This window comes from Oxyura jamaicensis, chromosome 2 (assembly GCF_011077185.1).
Source record: "Oxyura jamaicensis isolate SHBP4307 breed ruddy duck chromosome 2, BPBGC_Ojam_1.0, whole genome shotgun sequence".
In the NCBI taxonomy this organism is placed as follows: domain Eukaryota; kingdom Metazoa; phylum Chordata; class Aves; order Anseriformes; family Anatidae; genus Oxyura; species Oxyura jamaicensis.
The window spans coordinates 120,620,295-120,640,698 of record NC_048894.1 but is presented as its reverse complement, the minus strand read 5'-3'; the positions used below and the strand labels follow the sequence as shown (position 1 = coordinate 120,640,698).

Below are 20,404 nucleotides of genomic sequence, written 5' to 3'. Positions count from 1 at the left end.
CCCCTTTGAAGGAGTAAAGTAGGGTTTTTAGTGTGCCTCTCTGTAGAGTTACTTAGAGTGGAAAATATGAAGGTAATTCAAGGTTTCTCTTCCTGCCTAGTCCCGCGAAGACAATCAGTTCGGCATTTACAGCCACTAATCTATTAAAGAATAGAGCAGAAAATGCTTTAGAAAGCCACAATGCCAACACAAGAAGCAAACACCAGTTGTGATGTCCCTAAACACTGCATTCTATAATTACATCTCTGCATATCATGGGTCACTTTTATTAAAAGCATCATTACTACAGTTGGCAGCAATTTACATCTTATCTTACATGATAGCAGTTTCCAAAGAAAAAAAAATAAAAAGACATCACAACAAAGAAAAACAATACATTTACAAAGTCATGTCTGTAAACTTCAAGGCTAGTTTAGAGTTGAGGTAATGCTGTTTAGCTTTGTGGCTAAAGTAACAAAGTCCTTTAATTTAAAAAAGGTACCTGATTTTTTTCTTTTTGTTTATACCAGTGCATTACAAGATCACGAGACGATTAAACTGTAGCTTTATCCTGTAAGAACCTTCTCCGCGGGTAAATTTCCAAAAGGTACTCTTCACATTCAACAGCTGCCTTATTATTGCTGCGTCTCAAGACAGAGACATTCACACTATCATGAAGATTGTCAGAGAGAGAGTGTGTGTGTGGGTGTGTGCGCGCATATGAGTGGGTGAACTCCCATACAGTCAAAATGAAGCGCAAGTACGATATGTATGGTAAATTTCATCTTGACCTTCACAGCAAAAAAAAAAATAAAAATAAAAAAATTAAATATATAACTTCATCCTTCCTTTAAGCAGCACTTCCTTCTATTAGTGCCACTCAGTTACAAATTGCTGCTTTTCATAATACCAATGGTACCAAAAGAAAAAAAAAAGCAGAGCATTATGTCAATTTCCTTAAAAAGACATGATCACCTCTCAAATTTCATCTCTCCTAGGGATAATAAATAATGCACTGCACAATACTTAATGACCAAGATACCTTTTGACACATCTGTATAACATGACTTGAACTTTTTTTTTGCTACACTATGTTACAGAACAGCTTATAAAAACTAAGTATGGACATTTACTGTGAGTGTAAACAGTAGGACTACCACTTGTCAAAAGTTTAAAACACTTTAACTGTAACTGGTACTGGTTATTCATCATTTTCATTGTTTTCTATTTCTTCCCCCCCATCAAGTGAGTCTAATTCTTCACCCTGTGCTATTTCATCTTCTAAAACGGAGGAATCTGCAGTTTTATCAAGGCTCTCCTCTGCATCACTGCCTTCTAGGTTTTCTTCATCTTTAAAGGCAGTTCCTTCAGTTTTGTCAGTAGCCTTCTCTTCGTTGGAGCCCACTGCATTCTGAAGTCCTGCTAGTGCTGGGAAACCAGGCAGAGTCAATCCTCCCAGTCCTGGAGGTAGAAACATAGATGGATAGAACAGGCCAGGAGCCATGGTAGACAGCAGGAAGGGATTGAAGGCCAGAGGGTTTGCGGGCAATCCAGTGTTGGTGGTGGTGGTAGTGGTGGCAGTGGCGGTAGTCGCCGCAGTAGCAGCACTGACAGATCCATTTGCAGAGTCAGTAGCAGAAACAGTGTCTGTGCTTTTCTCAGAGTCTTTGTTCTCCTCTTCATTCTCATTTTTCTTCTCTTCAGCTTTTGAAGCGCCATCCTCAGTCTCTCCTTGACCGGAAGCAGTAGTGGCATTTCCAGTAGTAGCCGTTATCGGGTTATTCAACAATCCGCTTAGTCCAAACATATTGGGCAACCCTGCCATCCCTGGCAGCATCAGAGGCAACATGGCAGCCGGATTTTTAGCATCCCCCCCAGCAGCCGCAGCTGTTGCTAGCCCTGGCGGGAAGCCCATGAGGCCTGCGAGCTGGAGAGACTGCAGGTTCTGTAGATTCTGGAGGCTGGTGAGGTCCATTCCAGCAAACAGACTGTTCATTAGTAGTGGGTTGATTCCCGAAGTTGATGCTACAGCAGCAGCTGCTGCAGCTGCTTTGGCAATTTCACTTTTTGGCCTTCTTCCTCTTCTGCTTGCTCCTTCCTCCCTCACAACAGGTCCAGTGAGAAGACGGTCAAACATGGACTCTGGAACAAAACCCTGAAAAGGGGATGCAGAAAAACTGAGTTTTATTCTCAGATTTCATACATTTCAGCAGTTAATTGGAGACAATGGAAGAAGTAGAAGGGATTTTATCATATTTGGGTATTCCAAAAGCAATTTGTTTTTCAACCCTGGCAAAGCAGGGGCTGATTAGCTACTTCTAAACTGAATGACACTAGGACATGTAAGAGAAGCTGAAGAAAGCAAAGTCACACCTTTTGCTTATTTAAACACAGAAGAACAAAACATGCTGAAACTCTGTAACTTCATTAAAAAGATTGATCTACTGCAGTTACGAGTCCATAGCTTTGTACTTTCCAATGCACTCCAGTATGCCGAGTGGTATTTTATTAAAATAAGTATTTGGAGAATTGTACCCTCTATTTTCAGAGGACAGTTTTCAAGTAAAAGGCAGAAAAGCTAATCCTTGGGTGCTGCTAGCTACCAAGGTGAAGAATTCATTGCTGCTTGCTTTATATTTTTGTATATATAAAATACAAAAAAGCAAGAAAACAAATGCTGATGCTTGCTTTACTGTACCTGATTTTTCCAGTGTACTGCAATCCAACTCCAGAGCAACCTTCTATCATCATTTTCCCCTAGCTGGGTAACTCCCCTCCTAACGCTACCATTTTCTCAGCTCAGAACTTGCTATGAGATAAAGACTTAATCATTATCAGTACTTGCATGGAAAAATGTACACAGCCTTCAACTTTTCCGTGCTGTAATCTACAGCGAAGCATGGAATTAAAGTTTCACTTACAGACTGTTTAACAATGTCAGTCCAATCTGGAGCAACAGCAAATTCAGGATTTTCTTCCAACCATCTTGGCAAGTCCTTCATTGGAGGGGCCATAGCTCCACCCATCTAATGCAAAAGATAAGGTAATGCTTAAAAACACAAACATTTTCCACCTATGCACTTTCACCTAGGAAGGATGACAACGAAGACTTTCAATTCAGATTGCGGAAAACTAGATGGAAACTAGCTAAAGATACTTGAATTGAGAAGACGATGCTAAAAAAATACAGTAAAATGTGGCAGTTTAGGCAGTGCTAGTAATGAAATTCATATCTGATATGAGGAAATAAAGTATACAGTTTCAAAAAGTAGGAGTTACTTTCTCAACTTAAATGATATGAACATATCAGAAGAGCAAAGGGAGGATAAAAGGGAATGGTAGATTCCAGTAAGAATAAATGCCTTTGCCAAACTGTTAAACTTTTTTAAGAAGAAATCCTGGAATAGAAAGCCTGCTTTCAACACGCAAAGACAGTATTAAACAACTCTGCTGAACTAACTTAATTTTTACCTTCTTCCCATTTCGCTTATTTACAACAGGTACCCTTTCTTCTCCTGTCAAGGTGTTTATATCCAGTTTATTAGGGTTTCGACATCTGTGTCGTTTTTGTTTCGGCTTCTGAAATGGGGAAAACAGCACATCTGCACTCTTCTGGAAATAAGAGAAATGTATTGCTTTTTAGTTTCTTGTTTTCTTGACAGAAATCATCCATTAAGAAACCTTCTTCTAACAAAAATTTTAAGAAGCACCCACCTATTCTACCCTCAGAAAAATCTTATTAGCAGATGAAGAAATTCTGCGCAACTTGACACAAATACTGTTTTAATGTATCGTTAAATACAAATATTAAAAAAGAAGAAAACCAGCCCTGATATTCTGGTGCCTCTTGGGTGTTTAGATATTACAGTAAGTGTGGCTTAAAAAGAAAACCTTCACTGAAATCCAGCCAGCTACAAAATCCAATGACTGTGTCCTGTATGAAGAAATTTGTTTCGGTATCTGTAAAACTAACTTAATACAAGCACACTTTTAGAATCACATACTTACTGGTACATAACTAGGCATATCTACAGTGTAAGTGGGATGCAGTTTAAGCCATTCAACTAAATCCTTGTTTTTGGGAGCATCCTCTCCCACCAGCCTGGTCCCATCCTCTAGATTGATTACAGGGATGCGAGTGTCTGGGTCTAGCTGACCAGGAGATGGAATGTTCCTTGCTGGTAGGGACTCCATATCTTCTTCAAAAGCTTTGGTCACTTCTGCATCCTCCTGAAAACATTAACACCAGTATTAAGTCTCACTTTAAGGCAACAGATAACTGGGAGAAATAATTTCAGGGACTAAAGTTGAAGGCTCAAGGAGATTATGCATAGGCAAGAGTTAATTGGGTTTAAATGTTTATGCTATGTGAAGCACTACTGCTACATTAGGGAATTTTGTAAATTTATCATCCTTGTACATTAAAGACCATAGTTAGACAGAGCAGTTCTCATGCATTCCCAGTTAATGGCCCCCCAAACCTTCCTCCCCTACAGGGTAAAAAAAGATAAACTTAACCTTCAAAATGTATGCTATAATATGCTTAATTTTTTGTAATAAAGATTAAAAAAATTAAAATTGCCTTTGTCTTCTTGAAGGCAGAAGCTACTAAAAACTCAGCCACAATTTGCTACAGCAAAAACTTGATGTGAACAACATTTTATCAGGTTCAAGAAGAAATAATAGCTCTAAACACAAAGCAAAAACTGGTTGGGTAAGAATTGTACATTACTATTAGCGAGAGTATAACACCACTTTAAACTCACATTCAGAAAGTACTAGACACAGAAGAACAAATAGGAGACAAAAAGGTTGCTGTCTTACTACAGTCAATGATGTCCGTTTGTTGCTCATAAATAACAGATCAAGCCCTTCTACATTTTTCCTCCTTCCTCTCCTCCTCTTCATGGGCGGTTCTCCATCTATTAAAGAGCCATTTAGTAGATGCCTTGTGGGTGTGCGTGAAAGACCTGCTTGCAGCAGCTCCATTTGAGTTTTAAAGGCATCAGACACGGGTGTGGAGACATTAGGCAAGATAAACTTTGAAGTAACAGATGAAAAATTTGAGGTAGAACTTGTTGCCTCTCGTGAGGCCTTTGATAAATCTACAACCTTTTCTTGTCCATTTTCTGAGACCACCTGAGACTCACGTAACTGGGCAACCATTTCCATAAGATTTCTCCTCTTAGCAGCTCTCTCAGCCTCAATTTCAATCTTTCTTCGTCTCCTCCTCCTCTGACGTGGAACCGATAAATTCAGTGCATCTTCCTAATGAAATGTAAGTATTTCCAAACATTAACAAAGCTCTGTTTAGTATACTGGTTTTAAAATAAAAGTCCAAACATATAACTCAGAAAACAAAGCCTTCTTTGTATTCTAAGTAATACTGTTTATTTTTCCTATTTTAGATTAAATAGGATAAGAAATAAATAATAAATAGAAATGCTATTTTTTCCTATTACGCAAAAGCAGCACGTAAGTGCACACAAGATAAAACATTTTCTGTAAGAATGAGAAGGATGCAGCCTTGCCTTTGATAACTGTGGAGAAGCAGTGATATCTTCACTGCCACTGATGCTGGCTTGGCCAACCATGGAGAGCTCTGCAAAGCTCCTTTTTTGTAGAGGGCTGTCCACAGCTGTTGGAGTATACCCAGGTATGAGCCCCTGGAAATCAAACATCTGGCGCCTATTTACTGGCCACTTCCCTTTCAGCACTGCTTCACAGATGTTGTCTAATCGGTTGATCATTACTCGGTCCTGCATAAAGGAAAAGTACATAATGAACCCTTAGTGCAAAAGTGGCCTGTTAAGTGAGTGTACCTACACAGTCCAGCTTGCAAAGCTTAAGAAGTACACTCAGAACCAACAATTCTTGCAGGTCAGGATAAACCGATCGCCTTCTCAAAAGCTAATATACAGAGAATTTTGCAGAATTAAACATCACTAGAATTTAAAAGAAGCATTTATATTAAGGTGAGAGAGGAAGACAGAGCAACTTTTCTCGACAGTGTACCAACTGACAGATTTAACAGAAAACTCGCTGTTATTTTACACTGTTAAACTTCAGTTGTTAGCAAAATCAACACTTCGCGAGGGAAAATCAAAACATCTGTAAGCGGTATCTTAAAGCTGCAGTTGTTGAGATCCAAGAGGCTGGATCTGCAATTCTGTCCTAGGAAGTGGATCCTCATTAGCGTCACCATTAATAAAGTTCAACATTATGAAATGGGCACCAACCTAGGGACATCTAATGAATGTCAATTTTCATTCCACGCCCATTATCACTTCAAATTTCACTGAAGCGTGTACACTAAAAATCTCTAATTATGTTTATTAGTCTACTTATGCTGAATCTATACAGATTAGGGATTTTTTGTTTTATTTTTACACCACGCCTGAAATAAGATGTTAGTTCACGTTTCCAAAACACATACTGAAAGCAGTGAAGATGAGTATCATTTTTAATTCTCTGTTTCAGTATTCAAGTAGATTCTATGCTAACCTGCCTGAAGTAGTAGAAACTTCAGAACTATGAGAAATACTGCTGCTTAGGGAATATGAGCATCAGTTAGCTTCCTGAACAGCAAAACAGTGCAAAAGACACTAGCAAATCTCAGCAGCTGCAACAGACTGCTTGCTTTCTCCAGGAATAAGCCTATTAAGAGCAAGGTCCCCCCCCGCCATACCCCCCCCTCCCAAACCAGATGGCCCTGTTATGGTGATTAGTAAGCTTAAGACTATTACTACTTTATTTCTCTCTCTACCCTTTCTGCAAAGTAGAGTACTAAATTATGTATGCATGCATTTATTAAGAGGTTAAAGTTTCATATTTTTTCAAAAATTTGTATTAGATAAATTTCTGCATCGTTACCAAAATAAGATATAGCTTTACCCTACGTAAAACTGCTGCTTATATTTGCAGGGCACCTTAATACAATTACATCTGTCAACATTACATAATGGCTTAGATCATGTAGGTCACCAGTACCCTTCTCTACAGTCTCCCCACCCCAAAATGAAAAGGTGATCTTACAAAATCTCTACTCTCAACACTGCAGACTGCTCTGCAGATGAAATCCATAATTCAAAATCATAAATTTGCTTCTGTCAATGGAGGTGTGAGAGGTATGATCCTGCGGTCATACCGCTTTGAAACCTCTGTGGAACTCACGTCTGTCAGCAGTTTGTTTTACTAAATTATACCGTCTACAGTAAAGCAATTCCATTCATTTCCTCTGCTAATTTGCACAGAATTGAAGAATAAAATGCTGTTTCACAAATCATTCACAGAAAATAGTCCCACGTCCACTAGAAGTGCAGAATTGTACAAAGCTCTCTGTTACTTTGCAGAACACATTTCCCATATTTCAACTGTATTGAAAAAGATGCATCCCATTCTACCCCCAACCAACCTTAGGCCAGAAAGAAAAGGCAAATGTTCTCTCATGAAGAAGCTGAACCACAGAAGGATCCCCATCTTCCATGTAGAATCCATCGCGTGTTTCATCCCTTGCAGTACTCATAGAGGCATTGCTTTCTTCATCAAAATTCTTACCCTGAGAAACTGCTCCTGCTGAATAACAATCATGACCAGGCATTAACTACTAAACTTCCCAACCACCCCATGTCAACCTAACTAAATAGGTTAAGACAACCATGCTTGACACTACATTTCTAGCTCGGGCTTTTGTTCAGTCATTATTATGACAGAGCCTTAGCCTTCTGCACTTGGCACAGAGACCGTGCTTATTGGATCAATAAGCTATCTTGGAAATCATCCCTTGTGGGAGAAAACCCCACTGAAGCTGGATAGCTTTTTTGAAAGCTTATCAGGCCACCCGATACATAGAAAGGAAGAAGAACTGCTAACATGTACCCCATCCCAAGCTCCAAAATGACTCCTCGTATGCTACTTATCAGCTCACCCAAGTTAGAACAGCTGTGGGGCTCACACTAAGCACACAGAATTGATCTGACCAATGAGTTACCTTCAGGTTGGGAGGATTCTTCCGATTTGTCATCATCATCCAGTTTCTCTTCTTCATCTTCTTCTGAGCCTTTTTCCGAAATAGATTTTGGGTCTACATCTGTACTTGTTTCTATGTCTTTCAATTCACATTTAACAGAGCCAGGCTCAGCCTCAGCATCACAGTCTTGTTTAGTGTCCTTATCTGCAACTTCTGTCTCTTCTTTGATATCAGTCTTTTCTTTGGCTGCTGGATTTTCAGACCCTTCAACTTTAGACTCTGTTTGTTCTGTAGTCTTTTCTTCTTGTACTGGTGTGGATGGGACAACAGGTGGTGTTTGACTGCAGCCAGCACCCAGAGGGTTTAGAGAAGAGACAGTATTTGCATTACCCGTCCCTCTGTTCTGAGCAAAGTTTTTGTGGGCCTCAAGAAAAGAGAGCTCAGGATCATTAAGAATATGATAATCTGTCCTACTGACTCCATGTTTAGCAGCACCAATCAGTAAGTCTTTGTCATGTTTACCACACTCCCACCACTCCGGCAGGTCCAAGCTTGGTTGGCAAAGTTTTAGCCTCTCTCCCAACTGTGGGTGATGAAGAACCTGTTCACGGATTTTTCGTAACAGTTCTATGCGATATAAAGTTCTGGAAGCACGTTCTTCTGTGATCGGCTCAATCAGAGTAGAAAGATCAGGCGGTTCTACAAATGACAACAATTTGTATTGTTTAACATCAATCACATGTATGCCCATTTCTAAAATATTGCATCTAGGAATCAAGTTTCAACAACCCTACTGTCCCCTTAACAGTCATGTTGATTTCTACAGTCAGTAAAGCTTACCATCGTCTGGTTTGACTGGCATCCGGCACACTCGTCTACACATATTCACAAAGCCATTAAAATACTTTTCCAAACTTTCATCGGACTTCTTATCAAGCCTGGCAAATGCTCTGAACTGATTCCAGTCAAATTGATGTTTTATAGGATCAAAAATAATTCCAAAAGTAGACACCACACGATAAAAATCAGCTTCTTCTCTTCTCGTCCATCTAGTCAAAGAAGAAACAAGAAAAGTGAGGTCACTGGGTAAAGGACAGCCCAAACAGTTTGCATGCCCCCAAGCCCCTCTAGTTTATTCTTTCAAAATAGAAGTACTAGTAACACGTAAGCTTAAAGGAGATTTAAAAAAAAAAAAAATCACTGAAAAACTCACTTTTGTCGTTTTTCAGTTATTATAGCTTCCCTTTCTGCTTCTAGTGCCCTCACTTCTTCCCGAGGCCGACGTCTCCTGCGGTCAGTCTTCATTAGTGCCTCTTGCCTCATTTGTTGCCTTTTATAGCTGCGCTGATAGGCAGTAATGAGGCGACGCAGACGGGTAGTCAGGGTTGAAGTGTTGGGCCAGTAGAGTTGGCCTAACTCTGCATTGCTTTCACTGTGCTTGTCTAGAGAATAGAGAAGTATTTGTGCACTGCAAAACCACCACTAAACATTTCAAAGTTTCTATGGCTAAGACTGGATTCCTGTTTAATCAGATAAGAACATATGCCTCGTTAATACTGGTGCAGAACAAATTAGAAACAGGATAACTACATCGGTAGGAAATAAAAAATAGAATAAAACCATCCAACTCCAAGAACTCCGAAATGCTTTTGAAGCATTTAGAGATAACTATCAAGTGTTATTATTCAATGTTATGAATGCAAACATATTATGAATATTTTAAGTATTTAAATTAATGCAGGAGAGCTTTAAATATGTTATTAAGAAATATCACTCCACCTCTGTGAAAACACCTATGCCTATGATTTCCCACTTTATTATTTTCACTTAGACTTGGCAATTTTCCTCCATACTGAGGAACATATCTACAATAACTTCAAGATTATCTCGGCAAAAACATCAACAGCAGCATTATGAAATATCCGGTCTTTATCATCACAATTTCTCCTATGTAATTAGAAACCCAGAAAACCATAATGCGGGATTATTCAAACATAGTAAATAACTGTTTTTGAAAGATGTGAAGCATGAAGAGATTTGGCGCTAAAAAGTTTACTGTGATGTTTCCCCAAAACACAACCTATTCCCTCATGTGGTATTATAAGCAGTCCACCTTTTCCTAAATGGTCTATTTGTGCCTTATTAAAATTTCTTCGATATAATCTTACTTGGGTGGATTTCTATGGACTCTTCTTTGTCTTCTGGAGGTGAGTTTGCAAATTCCTTTAAGAGAAGACAGAAGTTATTTTAGTTTAGAGCTTTGACCATATGTTATCTTTTGAGGAGAAAAATATGTTATCTTTCAAACACAGCAGAAAAGCATCTTTGTAAGGTATGTTTATCCGGTAGTTTCCAAACTTAAGAATTACACATTAAGATAAACATGGAGTATCAGTTATGACTATATATACTAGTAATTACATAAATTTGGAGTTCTTACATCAATTTCATCCTTGAAAGGAGTTCTGGTTGGCTTATATTCTGGGTCTTCATCCTCTCTGTCAAATTCACCTCTATAAAATATTTAAAATAGATATTTTAATTGTATTGTTTTAGAGAGGAGGCTATTTTTCTGGGAAAAAAAAAATAAAGGCAAAAAAGCTACAAAAGCCATCAGTATGGTGTACCAAGTTACACATTTATATTTCATGCTCAACTGTGTAAACAATTTTATGTACTTTTTGCATTATATGATCCCTTCAGATCCTCAGGCGAGATGTAAGCAGAATATGACATATGAACTCATGCCAACATATACAATGCTGATAAAGTTTATTAATTTTTTCATGTCGTCCTTACCCATCACCGCCATCTGCTAACATGTCTGTCCCTCTCTGTTCAGCTGCTATGGCCTTTGCATCAGGCATGCCAACCCGTTCCAGAAAGCACAGTGCAGGATCAGCTCTCATGGAATTGTACTTCTCATAACCTGCATGTAGAGTGGGAAACAATTTTTTTAAAGCTATGACCAACTGTAAATACAACGGCTTAGGTAGAGAAGTATAACATTCTGGATTCATTTGTTTATTTTTAAATAAAACTAAGGAGCTGTCACTGTGATTTTAAAGGATCTGTTTATTAAAAGAAGAAAGATACTAGGGAAAAAAAAATTCATTTGTGTAATGAAATTTTTCATATTGGCAAATTTCATCAGTACAGAAACATTTTGACATCAATAACACTAGCAAATAGTATAAATTGAAAGTATAAACTTTCTTCCATGTCATCTTTTTATAACGCAAAGTGAAAATCTTTCACAAGAAAAACTTGTTTAAGGTTCCTATATGACTTTAGCAGTGGTTCTCCACATTCAGCAACTCCCTACTGCAAACATGCAGATGTGAATGGAAACACACACCCCCTCCCACACACACACACACACATATAGCTGCAGCACTGCTGGAACCCTCAATGCAGGCTGCAAAAATGCTGTATACATAGGTTATACGTAAGGCCAACGAACCTGTCTTATTAGGTTTAGGATGATGCATGTCAGTAAGATGACACTGTTCCCTCTATGGTTTTCAAACTGCTGTTTGCTTTTTTACTGCCCAAGTTGACTAGATGGAAAATGGCAGATCCCAACAGTGCACTGCAGGAAAATGATTTTTAGACTAGACTTGCCTCAGCTGAGCCCACAAAACAGAGCTGCTGTACATAGGCAGAACAGCACAATTCAATTAGGATTTGTACTACAACACACTGCTCCTAACTGCTGTAGAGCCTCAAGCCAAACTGTAATCATGAAAGGTTTTATAAGCCATCATTCTCCCCTTTAGTCAGGCTGGGCTGCTGAGAATACCTCTGCGACCTCCAGAGAATTGGGATTATAATCAGGAATCGCTCACTGTATATATCATGCCAGCTCTGCATCCCCAGCCTTTCAAAGTTAACAAGGCTGCATCCCACTCAAGGGAGCCGGGAGTTCTCAACACTGACATTTGTGAAATATTGCTTGGAACAAAGCCCAGGAGGCACTTGTACAGATTAATAGCAGAGGTTAAGCCCACCGTCCACTTTGACACTGGTTGGCAGAGTTAGCAAGTGAAGCAGTGCTGGAAGCAAAGTTTATGGAGATCTATCTTACTATTTGGCTATTATTTAAACAAATATGGTTTTGTTTTATTTACAGCCAAGAAAGTAATGTTTTCTTCTCAAATGTTCTGCAAACATTTAAAAACAGCATCTGATATTTACAGCTCATATTAGGTTTTTAATGCAGGCAAGGAAAAAAAAAGGAGATACAAGCCAACAGTTCTTTGGAACAATACTTGTTAATATTATGACTGAACAGTCCTACACACAGAAAGCTTTACAACTGAGTTTTGTTCAGAGTGAGACATCACTTACCGTGTTTGAATACTCCAATTAAAAGGGATTTATCCGCCTCCTTATCCCACCAGTCTGCAGGAACTTCAGCATGGAATGGCTCAGGTATCCACACATCTACTTCACTGCAAAGACAGCATTATACATTCTCAAAGGTGTTACTGGACAAAGATGTTAAAAAAGTAGTTTGTGCCGTTTTGTAAATACGCATTTTGATGCAGGGAAAAAAAAAAAAAACAGACACTGAAACATGTAGAAAAACATTAGGATAGTTAAAACAACAACAATAAAACAACATTAGGCTATTTTGGGAGTAGAATGCCAATGGTTTTCCCAATGCGACTCATTTAAGGTCTTATTATTATTATTTTTTTAATTTTTAAAATTGAGAAAGAATAACCCTTCAGCATTAGCAAAACTGAAAAATCTGCTTTTGTCATTTCCCACACTATTCCCTCCCCGAGGAAAATTACCCCCTTTGCTTGATAAAACAATAAGGCTGCTTGAGAACAGACATTTAACAGGAAGTAGAACAACCTTTTAATGCTACAATTATTATAGTACATGTGCTTTAATATAAGCCAGAAGCAGAAAGCAAAAAAATCAACCTGCATTTGCACTAACCTTGAGTCAGCACCCTCTAAGATCTTGTCTGCTTGGTCCCCTATAACTTCTTGTCGTAGATAGTACAGCATGCGGACACGCAGCAGGACCCTGGAGAGGAAGGCAGAGGGGGGAAAAAAGTTCTTAACTTCAGGACTGTTTGCCAACAGTGGCTTTTGGCAGCTGCTGCTGTTCATCCATCATCCTGCCAAGGCTGATTAGCCATGCTGTATGGTAGGCTTGAAGCGTGACAGATGGTGGCACATAATCACCTCTGTGTGGTGCTTTCTGCTGGCTTCCAACAGGCCTGCCTGGCAACCGCTTACACTGCACAGAGAGGGACCGAGCGCAGCCCAGCCCCGGCGCATTTCATTTAGTTCTACCTAGTGCAGCTTGTGAAGTTTAGACACGTACTCTACCACTGCCTCTGAAGTATTGAAGCAAGTTTGTAAACAACTGAGCAGATGGCTTTCAGTAACTGTTCTGCTTCATTATCTCATAAAATTTCCTCAGCTGCTGCCTTAATACCATTTTTGGAAGCACATCAGAAGTTGTAGGAATAAACGAGATATAAAATCTGGTTTTACTACCTTACAATAAACCCTCAATATGGAATGTCAGGTTTTTCAGATTATACAACTTTTTGCTTCCGAGAATGGGAGGAAAAAAATAATCCCCCATTTCCCTTAGGAGATATTAACTATTTTTACTCTTTATGGTTCAAACTGCTATTTAATTTTACTTGTGCACAACCTAAGAGCTATAAGGAAGTGAAAAACCTTCCTTGCCCATCTTTGTGTTTTCCCCATCTCTGCTACACCACGTTTCTGAAACCGCTGTCAGGTGTTGTGGGCACAGCTTAAGCTGGCACGAGAGAGAATGGCAGACTCTGGATTCTCAAGGAGACGAGAAAAGAGGTCATCGCTGCAGAAGAAAAAATACCTACCTGGAAATCATCATGTTCTCCCATGTTTACCCAATTCAGGGCACCCCCTGCTGCCTAGTTCATGAAGTAGAATCAGTACCAGCTAAGATGGAGATTATTCAGCCTGCCCTCTCCCTGCATCCAAATCCATCACAGCAACTGTTGAACTGCTGCTGTTCCTGGAACAGCAAGGGTGACCGGGGAGGCAGTAACCTGATCGCCCAGTTGCATGAAAAATTTAGACCACCAGTTTTGAGAGCTCCTCGTTAGAGATCTGATGCAATAGGAGCAATACCCAGTTTTGCACGTGTTATTCAGGCAGTCCTTGGAAGAGCAGGGATTTGGATCAAGGTCATGTCTGCAATTCAAAACATGTCAGACATGCTTCTTTTTGTATGGGTGATAACTGGGACCAGTAAGGTGTCCCTGCTCCCTGTGTGGCTATGTAAATAAGCTGCTGAGGGTCTCTATCATCTTCGTATTAAGCAATAACAGCTGTTACAGCAAGCCAAAGAAGAGGAGGAGAGAAAAACAAAAAACAAACCCCAAAAGCAGGTCTTTGCACCTTTCAGGAGTCCTCTGTGTTAGAGCAGCATAAATGTTACATGTGAGAAAAGGACACCAGCTCTTACGCAGCCAACTGATACTACTATCTTTTGAAGGAAATTACTTATACTACTAATTGGCTTCTACCTCTCCTTGATTTTACCTGGGCTAAGCGTATTGTTTCTACAACTCACTTAGTCCTGGTGGATCAGGGAAGTGAAGGAAAAAGATAGCACCCTGAAAACACTCTTGCACGGAGATTTATCGGTCTTCCTGATGCTGGTAATTTTTCTACTGTATTATTACAAAAGCAGTATTTTAAAAACGAGTTTAAGTCTGATCTGCAAACTGATATAACAAGCAATGAGGACACATTACCTGGGATAGTAAAATAATGTTACAGAAATAAAATTAATTACTTTAACAGCAAGTGAAATGTAATAACAGATCCGACTAACAGTTTAGAAAAAAAATCAAAAGGGAACTTATTTGGATGTAGACTCATTAGTATAATTCCATAAGTATCTGTTTTTGTCAGCTGAGAATTAAGCATGTGGAAATGAGCTAATAAACCCCTTAAATGACTTTCCTCCTTCACATCACACCCCCTATTGACAGGCCACAGGTACTTTTCAAATCAATAATTCTTTCCAATAAACAGTATTAATAAGACACAATGCATATTAAAAACACGAAGTAATGATGGCTTTGCAATAACAATGCATTGTATTTGCATGGTACGTATCCAATGAAGAGCCTAAATTAAAAACAAAAAGATTTGGGGCAAGGGTTAGGTTTGTCTATAATGGAGAATATAGTAAGCAAAACTGAGATGGAAAAGCAGAACACGGTTGAAAGAAGCTGATAAAAATAACCAAGATATTACAAAACAAAAGCAAAAACAAAAAGTAAGAGATGCTCTTAAGAGACATTTGTTCAACAATTAAGCAACCAATCAAATCAAAACAGAATGATCTTTATTCCCATAAGCTTTACTAACATGTTTAGAATTGCAAAAATCAAATCAGAGCAATGATTCAAAAGAACAAAGAGAAGAGATATACCCATGGATAGGTGAATTACTTCATGAAACTCAGGAATCTAAGAACTGGATATTTAACACCTAGGGAAGACAACTCTAAGGACGTTAACCTGGTAGACCCTGCAAGAATTTGGGATAAACAAATAGAATATCTTGAGTTGGAAGGGATCCACAAGGATCATGGAGTCCAAGTTCACACAGTTCCCCCTAAAAATCAGATCACATGTCTGAGAGCATTGTCCAAATGCTTCTTGAACTCTAGCAGGCTTGGTGCTGTGACCACTTCCAAGAGGAGCCTGTCCCAGTGCCTAACTACCCTCTGGGTGCAGAACCTTTCCCTAACCCCCAGCCTGACCCTCCCCTGTCCCAGCTCCATGCCGTTCCCTCGGGTCCTGTCACTGCCCCCAGAGAGCAGAGCTCAGCGCCTGCCCCTCCGCTCCCCTCGTCAGGAAGCTGCAGGCCGCCATGAGGCCTCCCCTCAGCCGGCTCTGCTCTGGGCTGAACAAACCAAGGGGCCTCAGATGCTCTTCATCTGTCTTGCCCTCTAGACCCTGTTCACCATGTTTGTAGCTCTTCTTTAGACGTTCTCTAACACTTTTATGTCCTGATTATATTGTGGCACCCAAAACTGCACACAGTACCTGAGGTTAGGCCACACCAGTGCATAGTAAATTGGGATAGCCATTTGTGAAGAGAAATAGACTTAAATCATTCTCATTTGTTAAGTAGAAAACAGCTCTTCATGAGTTTTAAGCACAGATAAGTCATAAAGAACTTACAGAAGTATCCAGACATCTGTTAAGTTGATTAACCCCAAAGTAAAAGTAATAATGATTTTTACATCCTATTAAATAGCCCCATGGCTCTATTAAAAATACACCCAAAGAAGTTGTAATGCTTTTTACTATATGCTTTGAGAAGTTTAAGTGAAATATTTATTAATACTTACTTATTACAATGATGTTTGAGATGTTTCCTATAGCTGTCTTCTTGAAATAACACATCTGGATTACAGGTTGTGAGCCAATCAGCATCTTGAAGCATTGGTTGTGAACTCTGGGCTTTTACTTTCTTGCCTTTCCTCCCTCTGGGCACCGGTGCAGAGAGACCTACACAAATGTCCAATATTTTTTATACAGTCTCAATAGAAAAGCTCTCACCCCAAACTTTGTTACAAACACATTTACAGCTAAGGATTGCTGTTATATTAATTCCGTTGTGGGCAACGCAATAACTGAAAACTGAACAGCAACGTAGTTTAGCTAGAAAATTGTAAATAACAAAATCAACCAAACTTTCATGCAAATTTAGGTGTGAAGATTTCAAAAATGCAGAGAGCTAGCCAGAAAATGGTGTTATATAAATATTTCTTGAAAAAACTCTCATGCATCTGAATGGCCATAAGGAAACGAGCTTTATGATTTATGGCCATTTGAAAGAGATTAACTCCAGTAGTAGATATCTTTAAAATTAGGCTAGAATATTTGTTCAAAACTGGTTTAAGACAAAGAGCACTGCATCCGACAAGGTGTCTGAGGGAGAGTTCCCCTTTAAGTACTGACTCAGTCAAAGCCCACCTTACTCATAAAATCTGACAAGATCCTACAACATGTCAGAACAGCTATAGTTTGAACTAAATACACAGCATAACTGAAGCAATTCTTTCCTATTTACTAGCATCATTATTTGATTGTGGTAGACATACCGGAATGATTAACCAAAGCTCGAGTTTGCCCATCTGCAGTTGGAGTGATCAGATCCCAGATGAAACTTTTGATATTTTCATCCCCTTTGTAATGATTAAGACAATATACAAGGATAGTCCGGCAGATGGTTTCCACATCTTGTTCTGTTAGTTGACGTTTATAGCGCCCATGTGAGAGGATGTCAGTCCACCGACCCCAGCTACAAGAAAAATATGTTCAATACAACAGCCAGGGCACTGGTATTTTAATTTGTGACTTTCAATTTAATTCCTGGTGCCAAGCAAGTTGGGACCTCCTGTATTAGCACTAATGCATTTTGCCTTTGCAGGTTACATCAGGGAATCCGAATTCCAGCACCAAAGAGTTAAGAATGTTTATTTTACAGAACAGGCAATAAGTTCACTGCTCGTAAAGCTGCAATTGAACTATACTCAAAATAATAAAGTACATATGTTTAACTCTAATAGTCCCAGTAAGCTCCGAACAGGAAATTCAACCAATTCCTACAATCATGGGATTTGGGGAATCAGTTTTATTTTGACCCTGAAATTCATTATTAGCAACTGTTGTACACAACTTCCTACAAATAAAGCCACTTTTTTCTGAAGCCCATTGTGCTAGCAGTCAAATACAGCTACTTCCTTGCAAAGAGATAAAATTCAGATTGAAAAATACAATGGGGAAAAACACAAAGCATCATCTATCTGAAGTCAAGTCATACCAAAATACCAGAATCTACACCAAAAAGCTCTGGATTGACTTGATTTCACAACCACATATTTCTTTGCAAATATACTTTGTTATTCTCCACAGCGCTTAGAAAAGTGAGATTAAACCTTGATAATTCAGGCATTCTTTACACTGTAAGAAACCAGAACAAAGCTACATATTTTACCAGTGAGTTCATATCCATCTGTAAGACACTCAGATACTTTAAGCTAAATAAGACATTTAAGCAACTTATAGATAGAGCAATTTAAAATCTCACTGGCAAATATATAGTGTACTGAGGTAAAGGTTACCCAGAGGGTGTGTGAACATAAAAAAAGAGAAGGAAGAGTTAATTTACTATGTATCATTTCCATATTTTCAGTTTTTAGTCACAACCAGAATATTTAATCTGTATATCCTTACCCATAAACCAACAAGTTCTTCTCTACCCTGAAACATTCACTTCTTGCATATCCCTGTGATTTGTCCTGAGGCCTACGGGGTTTTGTGCTAGGCTTTTCTTCAGAATCACTTTCCAGGTCTGAAAACTCCATCAGTTCATCCTCTTTCACTGCACTGTAGAGTCGAGTTTGCTTTCTTACTCTTGGTGTATCAATGACTAGGTTATTCTAAAATGAAAGTGGAAATGTAAAAATTTAGGAGGAGAAAAATCTTCAATTTAATGGAACTGGGTACTGTCATAAAGCTCTTACCCTTCCATTTAAAGCATCAATATCCAGCTCAGCCTTCTTTGCCCACTTCTGCCAAAAATTAGGGTCATCCAAAGAAATGTCTGTCCTGTTCCCAGATGCAACAAAACTAGCCTAGTAAATGTGAAAACACATGCATTGGTTTCTTAACTACATGCTACAAGGAACGTCTATTTTCACAGGTAAATGCAATATTTAGGACTGACAAAATGGCTTTTTCAAGAACCAAAAAACGTAAGCAGATAAACAATCATAAATAGAAATACAGATGTCCCAACAGTTGTGAGGAAGTCTCACAAAAATACGTTGAAAAATAAAATTGACACTGCATGTAATTTAATACTACTTCATCTATCCTAGTCACATTTTATTAATTTTCCTCTGAATATCAGTGCACACCTTTGCAAACGTTGAGCCTTTTCCTTCAGATTCAATAGTAATTGTGTGTGTCCGCCTTAAGAGAATCTGATCAATGTCCTCTTCACAAAACTTAGACCCTTCATCTTCCTCGTCCATCAGAGCACCATATGCCCCCTTCCGAAGAAGATCTTCTATTTCTTTCTTAGAAAGCTGTTGCACCTGTAACACGTAAGAGAGGTGGGCTTTTTTGACACCAGTCAATGTTTATATCTGACAGCATAATCAGATTGATTATCTTTTTATTTAGCATTTTAAAAAATTAACTTCTAAGATAATGGGGTATTGGTCAATTAAACATTCATGCTGAAGTCACCTTTGAAAGAAGAACGCAAACAACAACGTTCTTAGGGTGAAGTTATACGAGTGGTTTAAACGATTTAATAATTCATTGTCACTGAATCCCTTTATTTTAGCTCTGATGACTGCTAAACTCCTCCTGAGAGCACATTCGACTTACCAACCTGACAAAAAGCTAAAGCAAAGAAGTCCAAAGCAAAAAGATTAAAACAAAATTAAAAAAAAAGGGGGGGGGAGAGGGGAGGGAAGGGGGAATGACATGGGATGGGGGACAGGACTGTAAGAAGTCCAAAAAGCGCTAGGATCAACACCATGTAAAGGGTGGAATGATGAGAGTGAATTAGGATTAAGTGAATATGACTCCACCTGCCTACTTTGGGCAATTAATGATACATTAGATAGTCTGAGCCAGTTCATGTAGCCTTGCCCTTAATTAACCCCGCTTTAACATACATGCCATACTCTATCTGAAAACTATTGTTCTCCAGCTAAAGCATAAGAAAGGAAGGAGTTACCCATTCCTATCATTTGTTGATCATGCACCTTAATATATTAATTCTTACCCCATTTGTAGCGTTTTCTCTTCCACTCATAGATTGTAGCACAGCCTTATCGAGGCCAAGCTTCAAGCTAGCTTTGTCAAACATTTCCCTTTCATAAGAATTCCTTGTTATCAACCTATAAATTTTCACTGATTTGCTCTGTCCTATTCTGTGACATCGTGCTTGAGCCTGATGAAATAAGACAGATACTCAGTTACAGGTGACAAAAGATAAGAAAAAAAATACAGAAATCTTACTTTAAAAGTTATTGCTCTCAATATAAATAATAATCCTTATGTTTTTAAGAGATGGACAACAGATGCTTTGAAATTTTATTTGCCTACAAGACACAGCACATAGGCAAAAATAAAATAAGAGTTTTCAATTGAATCACCTCTTGTAATATTACCTGTAGGTCATTTTGAGGGTTCCAGTCTGAATCAAAAATGATGCAGGTATCAGCAGCAGTAAGATTAATGCCCAAACCTCCTGCCCTTGTACACAGCAGGAAAACAAACCTATCAGAATCAGGTCTCGAAAACCTGTCAATAGCTGCCTGACGCAAGTTGCCTCTTACTCGGCCATCAATTCGTTCATATGGGTACCTGAAATAAAGATGTATTAT

The 20,404-nt window shown here is 38.8% G+C and overlaps 1 protein-coding gene across 3 annotated transcripts in view; it reads right to left on the bottom strand.

Moving 5' to 3' along the window:
* Positions 1 to 237: 237 nt before the first annotated feature.
* Positions 238 to 20,404, bottom strand: part of CHD7 (chromodomain helicase DNA binding protein 7) — a 126,221-nt gene continuing 106,054 nt past the window's right edge. The window contains exons 17-38 of one of the 3 annotated variants that reach the window (XM_035317421.1): positions 20,189 to 20,384; positions 19,801 to 19,968; positions 18,920 to 19,099; positions 18,524 to 18,634; positions 18,234 to 18,439; positions 17,099 to 17,298; positions 16,343 to 16,502; positions 12,902 to 12,991; positions 12,299 to 12,402; positions 10,748 to 10,877; positions 10,389 to 10,461; positions 10,117 to 10,171; positions 9,162 to 9,390; positions 8,789 to 8,997; positions 7,970 to 8,647; positions 7,394 to 7,554; positions 5,511 to 5,738; positions 4,804 to 5,247; positions 3,988 to 4,209; positions 3,451 to 3,588; positions 2,901 to 3,005; positions 238 to 2,134 (exon numbers count right to left, since the gene is read on the bottom strand). In XM_035317421.1, the coding sequence (XP_035173312.1) occupies positions 1,181 to 2,134; positions 2,901 to 3,005; positions 3,451 to 3,588; positions 3,988 to 4,209; positions 4,804 to 5,247; positions 5,511 to 5,738; positions 7,394 to 7,554; positions 7,970 to 8,647; positions 8,789 to 8,997; positions 9,162 to 9,390; positions 10,117 to 10,171; positions 10,389 to 10,461; positions 10,748 to 10,877; positions 12,299 to 12,402; positions 12,902 to 12,991; positions 16,343 to 16,502; positions 17,099 to 17,298; positions 18,234 to 18,439; positions 18,524 to 18,634; positions 18,920 to 19,099; positions 19,801 to 19,968; positions 20,189 to 20,384 (5,041 nt within the window). In that variant the 3' untranslated portion in view covers positions 238 to 1,180. Of the gene's footprint in view, positions 2,135 to 2,900; positions 3,006 to 3,450; positions 3,592 to 3,987; positions 4,210 to 4,803; positions 5,248 to 5,510; positions 5,739 to 7,393; positions 7,555 to 7,969; positions 8,648 to 8,788; positions 8,998 to 9,161; positions 9,391 to 10,116; positions 10,172 to 10,388; positions 10,462 to 10,747; positions 10,878 to 12,298; positions 12,403 to 12,901; positions 12,992 to 16,342; positions 16,503 to 17,098; positions 17,299 to 18,233; positions 18,440 to 18,523; positions 18,635 to 18,919; positions 19,100 to 19,800; positions 19,969 to 20,188; positions 20,385 to 20,404 lie in introns of all 3 variants that reach the window. The other 2 variants (XM_035317420.1, XM_035317418.1) reach the window with 2 other exon arrangements.